Source organism: Mustelus asterias, chromosome 1, assembly GCF_964213995.1.
Source record: "Mustelus asterias chromosome 1, sMusAst1.hap1.1, whole genome shotgun sequence".
Taxonomy (NCBI): Eukaryota; Metazoa; Chordata; class Chondrichthyes; order Carcharhiniformes; family Triakidae; genus Mustelus; species Mustelus asterias.
In genome coordinates, this window is record NC_135801.1 from 127,811,353 (window position 1) to 127,833,499 (window position 22,147).

General features: G+C 42.2%; 1 protein-coding gene across 2 annotated transcripts in view; it reads left to right on the plus strand.

The window, feature by feature from the left end:
• ercc8 (excision repair cross-complementation group 8) overlaps positions 1–22,147 on the plus strand; it is a 41,380-nt gene that overhangs the window by 10,058 nt on the left and 9,175 nt on the right. Inside the window, exons 2-10 of one of the 2 annotated variants that reach the window (XM_078218708.1) lie at positions 6,778–6,873; positions 10,672–10,773; positions 10,876–10,999; positions 12,810–12,891; positions 14,613–14,681; positions 15,259–15,325; positions 18,890–18,993; positions 19,756–19,880; positions 21,390–21,587. In XM_078218708.1, the coding sequence (XP_078074834.1) occupies positions 6,778–6,873; positions 10,672–10,773; positions 10,876–10,999; positions 12,810–12,891; positions 14,613–14,681; positions 15,259–15,325; positions 18,890–18,993; positions 19,756–19,880; positions 21,390–21,587 (967 nt within the window). Of the gene's footprint in view, positions 1–6,777; positions 6,874–10,616; positions 10,774–10,875; positions 11,000–12,809; positions 12,892–14,612; positions 14,682–15,258; positions 15,326–18,889; positions 18,994–19,755; positions 19,881–21,389; positions 21,588–22,147 lie in introns of both variants that reach the window. The other variant, XM_078218716.1, reaches the window with a different exon arrangement.

A 22,147-nucleotide genomic window follows, 5' to 3' on the forward strand; every position in this document is an offset into this window, starting at 1 on the left:
GGAATGAGATAGGGAATCTGGTAAACTGGTGCGGCAACAATAATCTCTCCCTCAATGTCAACAAAATGAAGGAGATTGTCATCTACCTCCAGAAGCGTAAAGGAGAACATGCCCCTGTCTACATCAATGGGGACGAAGTAGAAAGGGTCGAGAGCTTCAAGTTTTTAGGTGTCCAGATCACCAACAACCTGTCCTGGTCCCCCCATGCCGACACTATAGTTAAGGCCCACCAACGCCTCTACTTTCTCAGAAGACTCAGGAAATTTGACATGTCAGCTATGACTCTCTCCAACGTTTACAGATGCATCATAGAAAGCATTCTTTCTGGTTCTATCACAGCTTGGTATGGCTCCTGCTCTATCCAAGACCGCAAGGAACTACAAAAGGTCGTGAATGTAGCCCAATCCATCACGCAAACCAGCCTCCCATCCATTGACTCTGTCTACACTTCCCGCTGCCTCGGCAAAGCACCCTGGGCATTCTCTCTTCCACCTTCTTTCATCAGGAAAAAGATACAAAAGTCTGAGGTCACGTACCAACCGACTCAAGAACAGCTTCTTCCCTGCTGCTGTCAGACTTTTGAACGGACTTACCTCGCATTAAGCTGATCTTTCTCTACACCCTAGCTATGACTGTAACACTACATTCTGCACGCTCTCGTTTCCTTCTCTATGAACGGTATGTTTTGTCTGTATAGCACGCAAGAAACAATACTTTTCACTATGTTAATACATGTGACAATAAATCAAATCAAATTCCAATGTACACCAATGCGGTACGCCATTGTTGGAAGATGATGATCACTTCTATGACACTCCAGTTGACATTCTGGAGAAAAGTTATTTCTCCTCGGGGGATTGTAACGCAGGAGTTGGAGCTGACGGTTTCATGGTAAATATGCCTTGTTCATCATGGTTTTGGCAAGATGAACAAAAATAAGACAGCGACTGCAAAAACTTTGTGTACAACATAGACTTTGTGTTACCAACATCACCTTCCAGAGAAGACATTGGTACAAGGTATTATGGCGCCATCCAAGATCAGGCCATTGACACCACTCAACTTGATAATCATCAGAAGATGTGATCTGTCCAACATTTTATCACACCTAGACCTAACACTTCAGATTGCGATACTGATCACTTGCTTGTCAGTAGCAGGCTGAAAGTGCAACCACGAAAAATAAACATGTCCAAGTATAATAGCATTGCATGCTTCAACCTTTCATGTTTGAGGGGTGACAACAAATGTCAGACGCTCTTAGGCAATTCCTTCCACCTGAGGGCTCGCCAGACATTGCTGATGATGCGTGGAACTTTCTGGTCAATCATCTACCAAGTTTCAGTAACCACACTTGTCAACGGATGAAACAGGAGCATAGGTTGGTTTGAGAGACACCTTGCAGAATTGATTCATTATTAAAGCGAAGAACACAGCTCACCTGGTTTACAAATTGTCTCCTAACTCTAAAGCACATGATAATCTCATACAGACCAAGGTAGATGTGCAGAAGATAGCAAGATACTGTGCCAGTAAGTATTGGATCAATTTATTTGTAGAGATACGAGCTACTAGTGACAATGGTAACCTTTGCACTATGTATGATGCTATCAAGAAAGCAATCGACCCCACCATCACCAAACTTGCTGCTGCGAAATTCGTGGATGGATATGTGTTTACGAACAAATGGCCCACTGCATGGAGCACTGCTCCCAGCCAAATGCACATGTCTCTGCCAGCGCTTTATAATTTTCTGCAGTTACATGAATGAGCTTGATGCAGAACCCTCATTACTTGAGCTTGGAAAGGCCTTTACCACCTTTGCAGCAAGGAAAGCATCTGGAAAGAATTGAATGTCAAGCTGAGCTACTCATGGAAAGCCCCACCTGCTGTCACAACCACCATCACCTCTGCTTAAGAGAAGGCTCTGTCCCACAGGATCTGTATGATGTGAACATATTCAAGTCATACAAAGAACAATACAGCACAGGAACAGGCCCTTCGGCCCTCCAAGTCCGTGCCGCTCCCTGGTCCAAACTAGACCATTCTTTTGTATCCCTCCATTCCCACTCCGTTCATGTGGCTACCTAGATAAGTCTTAAACGTTCCCAGTGTGTCCGCCTCCACCACCCTGTCTGGCAGCGCATTCCAGGCCCCCACCACCCTCTGTGTTAAACCTCCCCCCCCCTCTTCACCTTGAACCTATGACCCCTCGTGAACGTCACCACCGACCTGGAGAAAAGCTTCCCACCGTTCATCCTATCTATGCCTTTCATAATTTTATACACCTCTATTAAGTCTCCCCTCATCCTCCATCTTTCCTAGTTTACCCAATCTCTCCTCATAACTAAGCCCCTCCATACCAGGCAACATCCCGGTAAACCTCCTCTGTACTCTCTCCAAAGCCTCCACGTCCTTCTGGTGTGGCGACCAGAACTGGACGCAGTATTCCAAATGCGGCCGAACCAATGTTCTATACAACTGCAACATCAGACCCCAACGTTTATACTCTATGCCCCGTCCTATAAAGGCAAGCATGCCATATGCCACCTTCACCACCTTCTCCACCTGTGACGTCACCTTCAAGGATCTGTGGACTTGCACACCCAGGTCCCTCTGCGTATCTACACCCTTTATGGTTCTGCCATTTATCGTATAGCTCCTCCCTACATTATTTCTACCAAAATGCATCACTTCGCATTTATCAGGATTGAACTTCATCTGCCATTTCTTTGCCCAAATTTCCAGCCTATCTATATCCTTCTGTAGCTTCTGACAATGCTCCTCACTATCTGCAAGTCCTGCCAATTTTGTGTCGTCCGCAAACTTACTGATCACCCCAGTTACACCTTCTTCCAAATCGTTTATATAAATCACAAACAAGAACGAAGGCAATTGAGGGGATAGCAACAATTAGTGAGGCGCATCACTGGGAAGGCTTTTGTCAGAGGCTGTATCTGCTAGCTAACAGAACATACCCAGAGGCACAGCATGATTTCAGACCAGGCAGGTTCATGGTAGGCATGATCTCCTTCCTACATCAGCATTAAGAGAAGTGCAGAGAGCAGCAAACACCATGCAACCTTGCTTTTGTGGATCTCACAATGTGAGCAGGATGGACCTCTACCAGTTACAAGAGAAAATAAGCTCTCCTCTCAAGCTGCAAAGTCTCATATGGTCCTTCCATGATAACATGCATAGCATTATTCAGTAGAACAGCTCCATCTTTGACAATTTTGAGATCAAAACCTCGGTAAAACTGAGCTGCATCTTAGCTCCTCTTCTGTTGAGTATCCTTTTCTCTTGACCAACTGACCTATGCTTTACCTGCCAACATAGATAGTGTGTACCTCCACAAATGATCAAATGTGAAACACCTCAACCTATTAAGACTGAAAACCAAGACAAAGTGCGGAATGTTCTAATCAGAGAGAACTTGTATTCTGGTGGTGATGCACTCGTTGCCCAGATGAAAGATGAGCTCCAAAGGTTCCTGGATTGTCTGACCCATGCTTATCATGTTTTCCCTCACAATCAGTGTCAAGAAAGTTGGAATTATGAAGCAGGATGTTTTGTCTCCATCTGTCATTAGACTCCACAACATGCCACTGGAAGCAGTCATCAAATTACATTACCATGGGTTGACGGTGACAGAACCTGTCCCTTGATGAAGAGCTCAGTACATATATTGGAATGGAGAAACAACAAACTGACCTGAAGGTAAGATGCTTATCTACAAGGCCTATATCATCCTCATATTGGTATAGGGCAGTGAAGCCTGGACAACGTTAACCTATTGAGAACAAAGACTCAATAACTTTGATCTCCAGTGTCTACAACACATCCTTGGCATCACATGGAAAGACAAAGTCACCAATGTCGCTCTGTTTCACTACTTTGCTTCCTTTCCTTCTGTGCATGTGCTTAGAGCTGGTTCCTGGCCTAAAGACATGAAAAAAATCAATGAACTGTGCATTTCCTGTCCGCTGCATGCACAGAGGTCCTGAGGCTGGCCGGAAACTATTGTTCCTGAACTGCAATTTGCCTGAAAGGGAAGTATTGGAGTTCACACACCTCATTATGCCTAAAGAGCTTCAAGCAGATAACCTGGGACTCTACAGACCAATTTCAAAAGGAGCTACAGGAGTTCCGTTTGCATTTGATAAGCCAACCTTGCCAGCAGAGTCTCTGGGTCTTTTGAGACAATGGCCTCCCAAACACCAGACCCTCAACGCAAATGGCACCCCTTCAACCCACAGTAGCTGAGACATTATCAGTCCTGAAAACAAAGCCAAATTCCAGACACTGGAGAAATATCCTTGTTGAAGTAACTGTGGGGAAGGAAGGTCACATGGTGCAAGATTCTGGCCTATTGAGCGGCTTAATATTACATTGTTGAGATGTACAGCCAATCTGTTGTTTAGTACCAATTTGCAGGCCACACAGAAGCAAGCTCCATCCAGATTGAGCCACCAGCCCATCTAATTTGACTCTATTGGAAGATTTTGTATCCCCGCCTACAGAACTGATGCCACCTCGACATGCCTCATTTTGTAAAATCAACACCACCTGAAAAAGCAAATCTTATAACATTGACATCCAGACAGCTGACCATTGGATGCATACATGAAAGACTTCTTCATTGGACTCTGACTTTGGGACTCTGGAACTCGTGAACGAATATTCTGTTTTTATCTGTGGTTTTTATACTGTCAGCCCCCTTTCCTCTATCGTGCCTTTATCGTGTGAATGCAGGGAGGGAAATTGCAAAAACTCCTTTACGTGGATTTTGAATGTGTAAAGATAAAATTAACTTTGAGTTAATCCTAATTTTGTTTGCTTTGTGGTTATTAGTAATAATTGAATCACACAAACAGAGGTTGGGAACAATATGCCATCGCTTACTCTTTTTAAAGACTAATGTAAAATACCTTCTGTTTATGGACAGGTGGTAAGAGGAAAACTATGCTGTTTCAAATGACCCTCTCTTGTCTGTAACAAGATTTATTAATTAAATTTAAGTATTAATGATTTAAAAATATGCTAATCACTATCCTGGACCCTGGAGATCACATGGTCTGGAATGGGGGGGTGGGGGTAAGTTAATAGGTTGTAATGAACAAAGCATCGTAGCTGTGAGGGACAGCTCGGTGGATAGGATATTGGTATGTAGATAGGCTGGAAAATTGGGCGGGGATCCTGGATTCAGGATTCAATCCTGGACCGGGGAGCGGCGCGGGCTTGGAGGGCCGAAGGGCCTGTTCCTGTGCTGTATTGTTCTTTGTTCTTTGTTCTTTGTTCTTTGTTCTAATCAAAGCTTTACATCTTGCACTCATCGGGACAGACACAAGAATGCAAAATTTCAAAGGGAACGGCAATAAATTGAGAGATTGATTGGCTGAGATGTTGCCATGGCATATGTACCAGAGAGCTATTGTCCCCATCAATTTGTTTATCCAAAAAAGATGCAATGTCTGAACACATTACTTTTGTCTGCAGAGAATAGGCCCCTACATATGAACATATAGCTTCTAGCAACCTGAGCAGCATTGTGAGCTGGACTGATAATCTCATATTGGTGTTAGTGTAGTTCCTAGCACCCTTGGAATTAATTAGCAAGTGCTGTTCAATTGCAGCATCACAGATTTATGTAAATTTAAATTCCCACCAGCTGTGGTGTGATTTGAAATTGTGTTTCGGGATCATCTGGATTACTAGTCCAGTAACATTACCACTACACCACTGTTCCCCTTATTGAATGCCATCATTGCCAAATTCTCTTGCCTATTAATGTAGATTTATATGCAAGCGTCTTTTTTTGTATTTTGATTCCAATTCAATCAAATCAAGTCCAATTCAGAGTCTCAACAAGTTGAGACATTCCCGATCCAAGCTGACAAGACAGGGCTCTCACCTCCTGTCTTGGGCTTGATCTACATGATCCAAGCTGATTGGAGTAGGCATAGCTCCTCCTCCAAGGCTTTTGACCTCATTTGCATCGTCTTCAGTTGCTGAAAACCCCACATGCATTTCATCTGTGTTTTTGCCAAGTGCCATTGATTCCTTATCTTACAAAGTATCAACCTCATTGTTAATATCCCAGGGGAGGGATCTATTCCAGTTGGCCATGCTGTGGAATACTGAGAGTCCCTGCTTCTCATGTTGGATGCCCAATCTTTCCGTCTCTAAGCCTGTTTCTCTTTGGAACTATATTCCAAAAGCTCTTTTCTGTCTAACTTCAACTATGTCTGAACCATTTCATTTTTTTCCTGTCAATGACTGAAACCGGAACTTAAGCACTTGGGATGTTGTAATGTGTTAACAGAAACATAATCAAACAAACATTTGACAACAAACCACGCAAGGAGTCATTAGGGAAATGATGAACATTGTTGGCATTTAAATGGATTCTGACTGTTGACTCTCATCAGTTTTATTGCGGGGGTGTGGAGCATTGGTGGTGTGAGCAGGAGTTAAGTGCTTGAGATTTGCTGCATTTGGAAGGAGAGAGGTGGTCATTTTCCTGACTTCAACTATGCATGGCCCATTTCCTGGCAGGGCGTTGTGCAGGGATTGGGATGAGTGTGGAAAAAATGCAGCTGCAGACCTGAGAGATCTGCAACTATGCTACTGGCTGCTAGCCCAGGAGACTGCTGGCTGCTCAAGAACAGTTTCCTGAGGCCCAAAGGTCTTCCTTTCAAACTTTTTAAAAAAAACTCTGTTTTGAGTTTTGTGAAAATAACTTCTAATATATATTTCTTTTATTTTGATGTCCAGGGTGTTAAATCTAGAGTTAAACAAAGACCGGGATGTGCAGAGAATCCATGGAAGTGGAGTCAATACTCTTGACATTGATCCTGTTGAGGGAAAGTAGTAAGTATACTTATCTATGTACGTATGTGTGTGTGCACGAGCTTGTATACATATCTGTAATCCCTGCTACAGTCCATATCACCCTTCCTAATTCAACAATAAATTGCATTTTTATAGGGCCTTTAATGTAGCAAAAAGCTCTACGAGAGCAGCTTCAATAAAAAAGTTAACATTGAACCACCGAACAAAATATCAGGATAGAATGGTTTCAGCACATCACATCCATGCCGGCATTCCACAAGAGCAACTCTGCCAGATTCACTCCCCAGGCCTTTCCCCATTGGCCTTTAATTTTTTTTCTCTCTTCAGATAATTATCCAATTCCCTTTTGAAATCCATAATTAAATCTGTCTCTGCTACATTCACGGACAGTGTGTTCCAAATCTTAACGACTCACTACATTAAAAATCCTCATGTTGCCTTTGCTTATTTTGCCACTTAAGTTTGGTGTCCTCCAGTTCACAGTGTCGGTCACCAAACATGGACAATATGTGAATGGGATTTGCTGCAGTTTAGGACGCAGGCAGCAGAGCTTTGGATGAACTAAAGTTTCCAGAGGATAAAAATGGGGGGGGGCCACCTTTTATTCTGTTTGCATGCTGTTTTGTTTTTTCTGGCATCTTATTACTTTTATTTGTAGCTTGCTTTTTCTTCCAGCAGGCACTCTCTGTAGAAACATAGAAACTAGAAGCAGGAGTAGGCCATTTCGCCCTTCGAGCCTACTCCACCATTCATTTTGATCATGGCTGATCATCAAATTTAATATCCTGATCTCCCCCCCCCATATCCCTTGATCCCTTTAGCCCCAAGAGCTATATCTAATTTCTTCTTGAAATCAGACAAAGTTTTGGTCTCAACTACATTCTGTGGTAGTGAATTCAACACATTCACCAGCCTCTGGGTGAAGAAATTCCTTCCCTCCTCAGTTCTAAAATGTTTACCCCTTACCTTCAAACAATGACCCCTAGTTCTGGACTCCCCCAGCATAGGGAACATTCTTTCTGAATCTATCCTGTCGAACCCAGTTAGAATTTTATACGTTTCCATGAGATCTCCTCTTGCTCTTATAAACTCCAGTGAATATAATCTTAACTGACTTAACATATGACAGACCTACCATCCCAGGAATCAGCCTGATAAAAGTTTATTTATTAGTATCACAAGTCGGCTTAGGTTAACACTGCATTGAAGTTGCTGTGAAAATCCCCTAGTCACCACACTCTGGCACTTGCTCAGGCACACTGAGAGAGAATTTAGCATGGTCACTGCACCTAACCAGCACATCTTTCAGACTGTGGGAGGAAACCGGAGCACCCAGAGGAAACCCACACAGACACGGGGAGAATGTGAAGACGCCGCACAGACAGTGACCCAAATGCATGCAGGGTTAAAAATAATGGAGCTTTATTTACAGGGTGATGTTTATTACATGGCTGCTGCTTCACTCTGGCAGTTTCCCACACTTGACTTCTGATGCCACTTCTGGTGAATACATGAATATATTAAGACACAATCCTTAGTGCAGCTACCAAGAATCAATATTAATACATAATAAGTACCAACTCACAAACACAACTGTGGCTCCATTGAGAATACTCCTGCTCCAACCCCCCCCCCCCCCCCCCCCCCCCCCCGTGCCAGCAGCGCCAACTTTCTGCTGCTTCCTTTGATTGCCAGTCTTCTCCTGAACCCTCTTTGATTGCCTGGGTTTTCCTGAGTCCTTTGCTCTTAAGCCCTTTTCTGTTTGGAGTCTCCTTCTCTGCTGCTCCCTCTTCTGAACTGGGACCACCTTATCCCCTGCCTGCGACCCATTTCTCACTCTGATTAAGGTGCTCCGCTTCTGATCACATCAGACTTTTCAGTCGATTTCATTTTGCACGGTTCACCAGACCCATGTCCTCAGCTCAAAGGATTTCAAATGCTGTACCTGCTTCATGCATGTGCAAGACTCTTGAGACTTGTCGGGCCTTCCACCTCCGTTCCACAAGAAGTTAAGTTGGATCTCATAATAGATGATTGGCTGAAGAATCAGAGGTGACATAAAGAGAAATATTTTTAGAAAGCATGTGGTTTGGATCTGGAATGCAGTGCCTGAGAGTGTGGAGCGGGAAAATTCAATCGTGGTTTTCAAAAGGGAATTGGATGATTATCTAAAGAGCAAGAAATTGCTGGTGTTATAATCAGGCTAGGAGGGGGAGAATGGCTCCCCTCTTTTCCTTCTCCTCCTTTGATCACAACAGGTTTTCTTTTAGGTTATACTTGGCAAGTCAGTGAGTATTTAACTGTTTATGCACTGTGATCATAAAAGAACCAATCAGACAGATTTTCTTGAATTTAACAAAGAAAGCAGTTGGCTTTATAAAACTTTAAATTAATCAAATTTAAGTAAAATAATACAATATGTACTAACTTTCACAGATACACACAGACTTAAAGTTCACATAAAAGTCTGAGGTCACGTACCAACCGACTCAAGAACAGCTTCTTCCCTGCTTCCATCAGATCTTTGAATGGACCTATCTTATATTAAGTTGATCTTTCCCTACATTCTAGCTGTGACTGTAACACTACATTCTGCACCTCTCCTTTCCTTCCCTGTGTACGATATGCTTTGTCTGTATAGCGCGCAAGAAACAATTTTCACTGTTCTACCAGTACATGTGACAATAAATTTAAAAACAAATCAAGGCAAAGGGTACATTTGTCATCTTGGAATCCAGATAAATAAAAGGGGTATGCAGTCTGTAGTTTGGTGACTCGACTGGTTACAGGCTGAACAGGATACATTTGTCATCTTGGAATCCAGATAAATAAAAGGGGTATGCAGTCTGTAGTTTGGTGACTTGACTGGTTACAGGCTGAATTCAGTGGTCTTGCCACTTTCCTTCTAATTGAAAGATTTAAAGGCCGTTCTCCTGGAGACAGTAGTGCTGGATTGAAGAAGTTTCTGTCTGCAGTAGGGACATCCCTGAATGGCCACATTCCGCAAACAGAGTTTCAAACTTACAGGCTGGACTAGAGAGAGGAAGGAGAGACCCCACACGGGTATTTTCTGATCAGTATCTCAGCTGCTTATCGTCTTGCTGCAGAGGAAGCAGAGGTATAGGCGCACACGGTGTGGGCCTGTCACATGACTGTCACCCAGTGATTCAAAATGCTTGTGACAAGTGTATTTCCACTTGTAACTTAATCAGTTCATGTCTGGGAATCCTGCCTCTATGTCCCGTTGGTTAAATGATTGGTTTTAGTGTATTCCCATTGTAGCATGATGAGTTAATGTTTGCTAACCACCTATTGTTTACCCCAGCGTCTCACTGCCTTGCTATTGGGAAACAGGATTTGTGGCCCAATTCTGTTTTCCTGAGGCCATTGGGGCTTGTGCAGAAGCAGTGTCTTCATCTCAGTGGGTTGCAATGTAGAGAGTACAGTGATGCAAATTGGGTAACCATCTTTGCTGTGAGCTGAATTCACACTTTAGATTATGTTTTGAAAAAGATTCTGTTTTTAAAAGTTCAGTTTGGTTTTCCAGCTTGTGGATTCAAAATCATTATTTGGCATGAAGTATGCTGCCATGACCTTGAGCTAGGGAGAAAAGTCAGGAATGTAGCACGAGCTGAGTTGCTCTTGCAAATACCAGGCATAGACATGAGGGGCTGAATAACCACATTCTGTGCTATAACCATTGTATGATAATTATACTATAATGTTATTGAATCTTTGCATTAACTTTTGCCCAAATGTAGGACAGGTACATTGCAATTGATTGTCCTCATTGGGTCTTATTTATGCTTCAATTAGCATGCTGTCCGGTGGAGCAGATGGAGTCATTGCAATATATGATTTGGAGAATGCCACTAAAAGACAGCAGTATACCTGCAAGGCAATCTGTACAGTGGGCAAGTAAGAACAATCTAATTTATTATTTTTATAATATTGTATTACTGTATTTATCCTTTCAAACCAACTGCTGACTTTAAAAACAATATATACATATTTTTTAAGGTCCCATGGCCATGTTCACAAATATAGCGTGGAGACGGTTCAGTGGTACCCTTGTGACACTGGTATGTTTACATCAAGCTCATTTGATAAAACTTTAAAAATATGGGACACAAACAGGCTACTGGTAAGTACAGATACTTTTCATAATGGAAGTATATGACTATTACCTGTAATGGAATTGTTTTCAAAAAGCTACCTATATTTTCTATTTGTTTGTTTGTAAATAATATAAAAGACACTGAACGTATTTTTATTTTTCATTCTTTGTCTCCTAAAACCACTAACCCATACTATGGTAAGGTCCCATGTTTGCCAACAGGTCTTTGATACCTCTATCACACTTTTTGGGCTGATGGCAAGAATAATCAGGGAGACTATTTGACTTTGAAAGGTATCACTGCTGGTGCTGATCTTGTCTGCTCCCAATGTCAACACACACATGCACCTAGCAGGGTCACTGGAACGTGATCAGGAATGGGAGTTTTGTGTAATTTTTATTTAATTGTAAATCTAGAGCTTACGCATCAGAGAGTCAGTGAGGCAGGATGATTCTTGGAAAAGCAATAACAGTAGGGTGATCTTTTCAAGATATGAAAGGAATGGAATTTTTATCCTTTGTGTATTTTACACCGAGATTTACAGGCAAAACTCGTCCAACAGGTTAGTGAGCAAATATCCTGCTTGATGTGAGTACATATCCTGTCTGACATGGTACTGAACTGTAAAGCTCACTAAGAACTCAAAGCTGACTTATTTTCTGTGCTAGTTTGTCTCTGGGTGGTAGTGGTCGGTGTGGTGCAATAATTGATCTCGGAAGAAGAATGAGCACAATTCTCATTTTACACTGTTACCGTGTGACTCCTGCTGAAAGTTTCTGCAAACTGGGTGATGAAAAAGAGGAATGGGGGAAAATGTCAGAAATATACCCAGTTCAAAACAAAAAAGCAACTTTGTTTTCTCGGCCCACACCATTCCTTGACAAATCGCATAGACAACATGCGTCATTCCAGGCCTCTTGTCTTGATGCCTGATAAGCCAGCTGCAGGAAAAATGCAAGAACAGCCAAAGATTGTTCTCAACTCTCCCTTTATTCCCCTCAATCTTCCTTTCTGCAGCCAGGATACCTTCATGTACCTTTTAATAAGGGGACACCACGATGGGGAACATATTGTGGGAATGATTCCAGTTGGTTGTTTCACTGTCTTGCCTCAAGTTTTTGCACTGAATTACGATTGGCCAAACAATAAACTAAACCTCAAATCTAATCGCGAATTGAGTACCGTATAAATCTCTTTTGTAGAACATGTATTCTGTATTTCTTTTTCTGTCTGTTCAACAGTTTTAGAAGCTGAACACTTATGTTACAAAACAAACCATGAAAATTTAAAGTTTTACTGAGACTTTATTGTTGACAGCAGTATAAATGGTATTTATGTACAAATGGTGCTTGGTAATGATATTTAAGATCATGAAATTAAATTGTAACATTCCTTTAAGTTTTCATTAACACTGACCACATTCTTGCATTCCGTATAATGCAAATTTGCTCGATTTGTGCATAGACTTTAGCAATATTTTTACTGGTTGGGTTAAGAACTTATATGAATAATTTAACAATTAATTTGGGGGTGGCACAGTGGTTAGCACTGCTCCTCACAGCGCCAGGGACCCGGGTTCAATTCCCAGCTTGGTCACTGTCTGTGCAGAGTCTGCACGTTCTCCTCGTGTCTGCATGGGCTTTCTCCAGGTGCTCCAGTTTCCTCCCACAGTCCAAAAGCTGTGCTGGTTAGGTGCATTGGCCGTACTAAATTCTCCCACAGTGTACCCGAAAAGGGGTCGAAGTGTGGCGACTAGAGGATTTTCACAATAGCATTATTGCAGTGTTAATGTAAGCTAACTTTTGACTAATAAATAAACTTTAATTCACTTTGCAGCCTGCTGAAGTGTTTAGCTTCGAAGGAACAGTCTATTGTCATCATATGTCACCAGTTGCAACCAAGCACTGCCTGATAGCTGGTTAGTATAATAAGATGTTGGGTGCTGCAGGTACTCTGTGTGCACAATCAAACCTTTGTCTAAAAATATTCCAGTAATGGCTCACTTCTTGGAGAAATGCCATGACCCCCAACTATGGTGAAAGCCTTGGTCTGGAATAGATGATAAACGACTGCTAAGGGATCAATTTAGGTAGTTGAAGATTTTAACTTGCCAGAAATTTATTGTGATAATATGTCTACTGTAAGATTGTTGTTTCTCTTCCCACACTTAGTGGTGCACAAGATAAACCTTCATCTGTACCCTTAGCGTCTTTTTATCTGGAACAGGTCATTAGCGTGTCCCAAGAAACCTATAGCTTGAGGGATGCCATTTTGTATCAAACGTGGCTGACCAGGAGTCTCTCCTCTTATTGCCTGCCATTAGCATGTTAGAAGGATTTTGCAAGTTGATACCGACTGAAGTTGGTATCTTTCAAGCCACGAACAAACATGAATTATTCAAAGTGAAAAAGCCAGGGGTAGGGAGGGGGACACAAGTCTCTCAGCCTGCTGCGCTGCCTTTGGGCCGGGAGACTCGAGCAGAGGCCGTTTCACGGGCTTCCACCTGGGCACCATTCCGAGAGTCTCCAGCAGCTGAATTTCCAGCGCCATCAGCTCCGCTTCAGAAAGCATAATGCTCATTTGACGATATTTTAAATCTCATTAGAAGGCCTGGGACTGAAGTGTCTGTGTTTCACTCCAGCGCCAGCGGGGTTTACAATAGCTCCCCACTTGTGGGGAGCTAGCGGCCTACCCTGCTGGAGTGAAGGGGGGTGGTCAGAGGTAAGGGGGTGTGTCCTTTCTGGACATTGGCACCTTGGCAGTGCCAGCCTGGTCCTCTGGCACTGCTCAAAGGGCAAAGTTGCAATGCCTGGGGGCACATTGGTACAGCCCACCAGGCATTGGGCAGTGCCAAGGGGGTGGGGCCTAATGGGGCAGGGCCCAAAGGCAGCGGGGCCTCTGGGTGGGGGTGGGGGGGGATGGGTGGGTGGGAGGTCCCGCTGTCACTCTGCATAGGGATCGCGAGCAGAGGGAGGAAGACCAGTGATCAGAGCTTTGCATCGGGAGATTGGGCTGCCGGCGGGGGCTGAGGGGGGGTTGTTTTGGGGGTGGCGGGGGTCAAGGCTGGCCCGGACATGTTTGTGGGGCCAGCAATCAGCCAGTGGGGTTGGCGGGTGGGGGTTGGAGGGGCAGCGATGCAGGGTCACCAGTGCTGACCGGCGATTGGGAGGCCAGCAGTGCGGGGCTACTGTGCATGCGCCGATCTCTGATCTGACAGATCAGCACATATGCAGTGGCCCTGCTCAGCGCTATGCTGCCGGCCTCACCAGCAGGGATAGGCCCCACCCACTGAATTTTCATGTGATTCACACGAATGCACAGCAGAGTGCGGGAGATTCATTTTGAAACTCCTGCTGAAAAAACAAGCAGGATTTATTCCAGTTTTTATACAAATTCGACACTTAGAATTTTTGGGGGAGAATCGCCCCCGAGGTGCTTTTACAGATTCTACTACTTGGTCAATGTAATAATTGAAAACCATATCCATTTGAAGATGTATAACAGATAAGAAAATGTTGCTTTTATGTTGAGGAAGAAATTCAAAACATGTAACTGTTTTATAACAGTTATAGTATGTAACAATACTGAAATGTGATGATTTTATTTTAAAGAAAGAGTTCAATGTTTTCTTTGTTTCAGTTGGTACCAAGAATCCTAAAGTACAGCTTTGTGATCTTAAATCTGGATCCTGCACCCACATTCTGCAAGGTAAGTACGGACAGGAAGCCTAAACTGTATAAAAAAACAAAGCTACTTTGCAAATATTTGAATTGGAGTGAGTGAAAGGTAGAACCATTGGCAATGGAATAGTGTGTGTGTGGTTTCAATCCAGATTATCTGCAATACACGCCAAGAACAATAAAATCACATAATGTTAAACATTATGTTAAATGCTTGCAATTATATACTGTTGACTTCAGGGCAGGACCATTTAACTGTATGTATCTGCTGCTGAAGTAGTTGCATTGAAAATTGAAACACTACCCTTTATAATATCTGGTTTCTGTGAGAGAGCAGATGCTCAATGTCACAGCCTGAAAAGTAAACATATTACAAGCTTTCAATGCAACAAGGGAGGTGGCATAAAATGACTCCAATGGTTGAAGGTCATGTTTCCATTTATATCAGATCTATTTAAGCTATTAGAAACTTTTTTTTAAAATATGAAGTTTAAGTAGATACTCTAGTGACTTTCTGCTATATGCTAGAATTGTAGAAGTGGCTGATGGTAAAATTGGTCAAAGATATAGTAGTTAATTTTTATTTTTACTTCCTCCTCCTCCAGGCCACAGAGGAGAGGTATTATCAGTGAAATGGTCACCACGCCATGAACACATCCTGGTAACAGCAAGGTAGTTTATTTTTTTATTTAACATGTATTAAACATGACATTCTCTCTTCCACCTTCTTCCTTCGGGAAAAAGATACAGAAATCTGAGGTCACGTACCAACCGACCTTGAGAACAACTTCTTCCCTGCTGCTGTCAGACTTTTGAATGGACTTGCCTTGCATTAAATTGATCTTTCTCTGCACCCTCGCTGTGATTAACACTACATTCTGCACTCTTTCATTTCCTTCTCAATGAACGCTGTATAGCGCGCAAGAAACAATATTTTTCACTATGTTAATACATGTGACCATAAATCAAATCAAATAGTATTTTTTGATCTGACGTACAAGTGCATTTCTGGCATTTTGTGGTAGAATCCTTAACGTTATCACAAATAAATTCTCAAATGCCATGACTCTCTTACCACTTCATCCAACAAGTTTCTCCATTGCCTTCTGTCCTGAGGATATTGGGCAGGATTCCCCCCGTGAAATATTTGTGGATGTGGCCCACCGTTGGCCGGCGGCGGGATCTTCTGGTCCCACTAGTCGAGTGGGTTTCCCATTGTTTGCACCCTCTGCTGTGGGTTTGGCAGAGGGTCATCATTAGCAGAAGATGCTACCAGTGGAAACAGCTGGAAAATCCTGCTCATTAAGTGCATTTTTGTGTGGAATAATGTAAAATGGGTGATAAGGAATCAGCAACCTATTTTACATCTCTTCTGATTTAAAACTTCATCAAAGTCAATGAAAATAAAAATTGGGAGAGATTCCAATCACTATCACTTGTTTTACACTGCTGCATAAAGTCAAAATTAGCCCTTATGTTTCATGTCAAGTGCCTTCTGATATCTTGTCCACGCGACCATTATTCTTGATGATGAATGTAAGTCAATGTTTTGATTGTGAAGGCGATTAAGCCAAACGCCATCCTGTCCCCATCTGACCTTCACAGTGATGCATTGTTTACTAGTTGAACTTTAGGAGGAAGAATCTGGACATTTGTGCCGTTCCTTTAAACAAGGAAATTGAGGTCAACAATGATGATCGGTCTACCATCCTGGCTGATTTGGTTAACTCGCCACAAACCAAGAATTGTACTGGGACATTCCTAGAAAGAGAAAAGATTTGCATTTATTTTGTATCTTACCTGACTTCTGGCTGTCCTGAAGCATTTCACAGCCAATAAAGCACTTTTGAAGTGTATGGTGGATTGTCAAATATTGACCAAGGTATCTTTACTGGGAGACTATATAATAGTCATTGGGTATGTTGAAAACTGAGTTTGAAAGATTTTTGGTCATAAAGCAATCAAGGTATGTGGAAATAGGCTGGAAAAGTAGAGTTGAACTAAAAGCACAGCCATGATCTTATTGAATGGCAGAGCAAATTCAAGGGACTATATGGGCTACTGCTGCTCCTGTTTTGTTATGTTCAACCTATGCTCGTTTGTGCTGTTGGCTGTTCATTGCAAATCTCTGAGCTTCAGGATGCGACAGTGTTCCTGTTGAAAAGACTTCAGCCTCCTGCTGCCTGACCGACTATTATTAAACTGTGCCAATGTGGGAATAAACACAAGCCTAAAAAAACGTTTCTTGAGGTATCTGCCGAAACAACAATATTGTCTCATTTACCTTACAGTACTGCCTCTACAGTCATCTCTGGTACTAATAGCAGCATTATAAAGTTGATGCATCATTAGATTATTAAGCCAACAGCATTTAGATTGGCATAATTGTTCAGTAGCTAAATGCACCAAGTATTGTGACTTTGATCCCAGAAACATTACTCTACATTTATCTGCACAAGAATAATTTTCTGTATTTCGATCCTCCATAAGTGTTGCAAGTCTCTCTGAAGATAACAGATAGAAACATAGAAAATAGGAGGCCATTTGGCCCTCCAAGCCTGCTTTGCCATTCATTATGATCATGTCTGATCATCAACGCAATGGCCTGATCCCACCTTCCCTCCATATCTTGTGATCCCCTTCGCCCCAAGAGCTATTTCTAACTCCTCCTTGGAACATATAATGTTTGGGCTCAACTGTTTCCTGTGGCAACTAATTCCATAGGCTTACCACTCTCTGGGTGAAGAAATTTCTCCTCAGTCCTAAATGGTTTATCCTTTATCCTTAGACTATGACTCCTGGTTCTTGACTTCCCCATTATCCTTCCTGCATCTACCTGCCTAGTCCTGTTAGAATTTTATAGGTATCTATAAGACCCTACCTCATTCTTCTGAACTCCAGCGAATATCCTAACTGACCCGATCTCTCCTCATACATCAGTACCACCATTCCAGGAATCGGCCTGGTAAATCTTCAATGCACTCCCTCCAGAGCAAGAATATCCTTCCTCGGATAAGGAGACCAAAACGGCGCGCACACGGCATCACCAAGGCCCTGTATAAATGGAACAAGACATCCTTGCTCCTGTTGAATCCTCTCACTACGAAGGCCAACGTACCATTTGCCTTCTTTACTGCCTGCTACACCTGAATGAGGGTAATTCTCATCTTCATTCAGGGATGTTACATGGTGGAGTCTATCGCCCGTCCATTATAGATCTGCAATTCTGACCTACTATGCCAGTTTACTGTCTAGGCTGTGAAGATGAAAATTTCTCAATCATCTTTTTACTAATTACTTTCTCACATAGCTGTGTTTGTTAGCAAATACCTGTTCAATATCATTCCTAAATATTCTAAGCATAAGGGATCCTAGAACAGATTCATTTTTTCTCCAAACAGAGCATTGCCAGTTCTCAGCACTTTCATCTCCTTCTATTGTTGAGATCATTCTCATTCATCCCAACAATTCACTATCCATTCATGAGCTTTAACCTTTTCTAATAATCATTAACGACTTTGTCAAACTCCATTTCAAATCCAACTACATCTACTGATTTATCGTCATCTTTTGGTTTACTATTCACAACCTTGATGTTATATCTAACCACAAGCTTACCAGCACACCTGCACACTGTCACCGAGATCACTTCTTTCAACCTCTGGAACATCACCCAACCTCATCCTTGCCTCAGCCTATGTGTTGCTGAAACCCTCATCCTTGTTTTTGTTACATTTTAACTTCAATATTCCTAGACTCCACTCTTGGTTGCCATGTTCTATTCTCCACAATCATTCAAAATTCTGCTGCTCGTAAACTTACTTCCATCAAGTTCCACTCATCCATCTCATTGTGCTCACTGATCTAGAAAGCAGGGGGATCAGGCTATAGTAGTGCATGAATCACAAAAGACCAGTATACAGGTACAGCAAAATATGAACAACAGGTTAAGCAAACATTTCATGTTGCTACTATTCACTGGCAACACACATGGCATTTTTCACTAACAGGACGCTGTGTCAATCTAAAAGATACTCTGCTCACACAAATGAGCAACATTGTGTGTGAACTTTACTGCTGGTGTGATGCCAGGTATGCAGGCTATACGTCCCAATGATTGGCCGATCGAATCAAACAGCATATCCTCTCAGCTTTTCATAATCATACTCAACCACCCCAAGAACAGTAGGTGTCTACTCTGCTTCTAAAATATTTTTTATTCACTTTTCTTCTTAGTGCCGATAGCAAAGTTAGGATCTGGGATGTACGAAAAGCTTCTGGGAGTTTAATTTTGCTTGATCAGCACAACGGTGAAAATGCTAAATCATCTTCAGAGGCAGGTAATAAACTTGTTTAAAAAAAAAAAAATTTTGCTTGTGAGACATTGTTCATTTTCCTGCAAGCCCTTTCTTGATCATCTCCCTGCCTCCAACCACATGTCTGACCTAGAGAGCAGACATAATTACATCTTAACGGGCTGAATGGCCCACTCCTGTTTATATATTTTAGTTAGTTCATATATAATTAGTTTACTGGGAAGAATTCCATAGTAAACCCTATTTATTTTTCAAGTTGCTTTATTCCATATTTGAACTTAGTCTCATTTATCGATTCAATCACTTGAGGTATCATAGTAGAGTCCAGTCTTATCCTGTCACATGTCCACACACACACACACACACACACACACACACACACACACACACACACTGACAGCGGTGGCTCTGGACATTTTTTGTGATATGACTATTCCTTTTTTTTAATCTCCTAGAAGGTTGAACCCAGTTGCAGCAATCTCATGCTCCTCCAGTTGGGATCAGCTAATTAGTTAGGGATCAAATATGTGACTTCCTTAGACAAACAAGAAAAAGTGACTGTAAATGCTAGAAATCCAAAGTAAAGATGGAAAATTCTGGAAATATACTGTAAATCCATCAGCATCTAAAATATGGAAAGACCGGTTAATGATTCAGGTGCTGATACTCAGCAAAACTTACTCTTCAAAAAGTAACACTGAGGTTAAGGAATACCATAATTTCTATTATCAGTCATTTGACTATCAATAAACATGAACTGGATCCTATTTGTTTCTTCTTTGACAGCAAATACTGCTCATAATGGACGTGTCAATGGTCTGTGCTTTACAAGTGATGGACTCCACCTTTTAACTATTGGCACAGATGATCGCATGAGACTCTGGAATAGTTCCACAGGACACAATACGCTGGTACTTATCTGCTTTCCACACACCTGAAGTCTAAATGAAGCATAAGACAATAATAATTATAATAATAATAAGCATAATACATGAATTGAAACTTGTGTTCTAGGGAAATGCTGTTGGTTGTTTAGTAAAGAACACAATTAACTGCTGTCTTATTTATTTAAGAATAAATGTTTACAAATTATCAATAAAATGACAAGAAAACCACAATTTATTGGTTACAGAAAATGCTGGAAATGCTCAGCAAATCAGTCAGCATCTGAAAGAAAAAAGACAGTTGTGATGTTTTGATGTGTACTCTTCATCAAAACCGTCTGATGGATGAAGAGGCATTTAAATAAGACTGGAAAATATGGAGTGAAAAATGATTAGGAAATCACAGAATGTTGAGCAGGCTTGTCCAACCCCTGACCCCCAAAGCCCATGTGCCTGTGTGCGTGTCTCTGTGCGGCTGCCTTTGTCTGTCAGTTCGTCTGTCTCTGGGTGCTGTGTGTGAGAGAGCAGGACCCCTGGGACTTGCAGTGAGCCAGAAACACACACCATGGACGGAATTTTACGGCCTCGCTCGAGCGAGGCTGGAAATTCCCACCCGAGGTCAACAGACATTTCTGTTGTCTACCCCTCACCTGCTCCAATTCCATGGTGGGCGGGGTGGTAGAATTCCGGTGCATGCCTTTCTCCTGCTATCCACAATGCAGATTGGGAAAGGAGGAAATCCCAGGCTGAAAGGCAACCCACTTCTGACCCTTTGGTGGATTGGCCATAGTAAAATTGCTCCTTCATGTCCCAAGATGTGTAGATTAGGTGGATTAGCCATGTTGAGTATGGGATTACAGGGATAGGGTGGGGGGAAGAAGGCCTGAAGAAGATACTCTGACAGAGTCTGTGCAGACTTGATAGGCCGAATGGCCTCCTTCTGCACTGTAGGGATTCTATGATCCATACTGCTGTATGAATTCTGCCAAGGCCAGCATGCAGTGTGCACCACCAGAGGTGAATGCAAGGTGTTAGTTAAACGCAGCTCCTCAGTTGAGGCCTGGTCTCCACCCTTTCCTTGGTGACCCTGAGGCCTAGCCTGTCTCTCTGGACTCTTGTAGTCCATATGGTGTAGGAACTCTCAGTGATGTTCGGGAGGGAGTGCCAGGATTTTGACCCATTGACAGTTAAGGAACAGTGATATATTTCCAAACCATGATGGTGTGTGGCTTGGAAGGGAACTTCCTCTGTCATGTTATGTTAATTTACCAACATTCTCTTAATACGATTCTGACTTAAAGTTCATGGACCTGAAATGTTAATCTCCTGTTTCTCCTCGACTGACAAATCTTAGCCATGTGTGTGTCCTGTATATTCTGTTTTCATATAATTTTTCCAGCATCTACATTAATTTGTTTTTTATTTATCTATTCACCCATAAATTCTGTGGCTTAGCCTAATTCAGAATAATGAAAGTAGACAAACTCTTTTTTTTAAAAAAACTAAGAAGTAATTACAATAGTTTGACGCTTACAGGTAAATTACGGAAGAGTGTGCAATGAAAGTCGAAAAGGTCTCAAGTTTACAGTGTCCAGTGGCTGCAGCCCAGATTTTGCCTTTGTTCCTGTCGATAGTTGTATTGCCATGTATGACATCTACTCCGGACAACTGCTAACTGAGCTCAGGGGACATTATAATTATGTAAATTGCTGCACATTCCAGCCTGACTTCCAAGTAAGTAAACTACTTAGTCTGTACTTTGTTTGCAACAGATTAAAGATCTGCAGCTAATCGCTGAAATTAAACCACCAATTAGACAGTGGCAGAGATATTTCAGGTAATTCTAGAAATCTTTAACTTAAGTCTCCACGTTTTTCCATAATATGAAGGTTTCGTTTCCAACCCATTAGAGATTATTGAGACCCACTTCCTGTTCCCTCATCCCTATTTCCACTTAACTGCTGATCACCCAACTTCTCCTCCTGGCTTCCATGATTGCCAAAAGTGTTAATGGTTTTCTCTCTCTGCAGGTGTTGTACCTCTTTCCCCTAAATCTGCTGTTGTCACCCCCCCCACTTCAACAAACCAATCCTTGACCCCCATCGTCCTTACAAGCTGCCACCCAATCTCTGACCTCCCTTTTCTCACCAAATTTGTTGAATGCATTCTTGCTTCCCAAATCCATTTCTGTCCTTTGCAGAATTCCACGTTTGAATCCTTCCAGTCAGGTTTCCACCCCTGCCACAATACTGAATCGGCCCTTAATAAAGTCACAGGTAACATCCTATGCGACT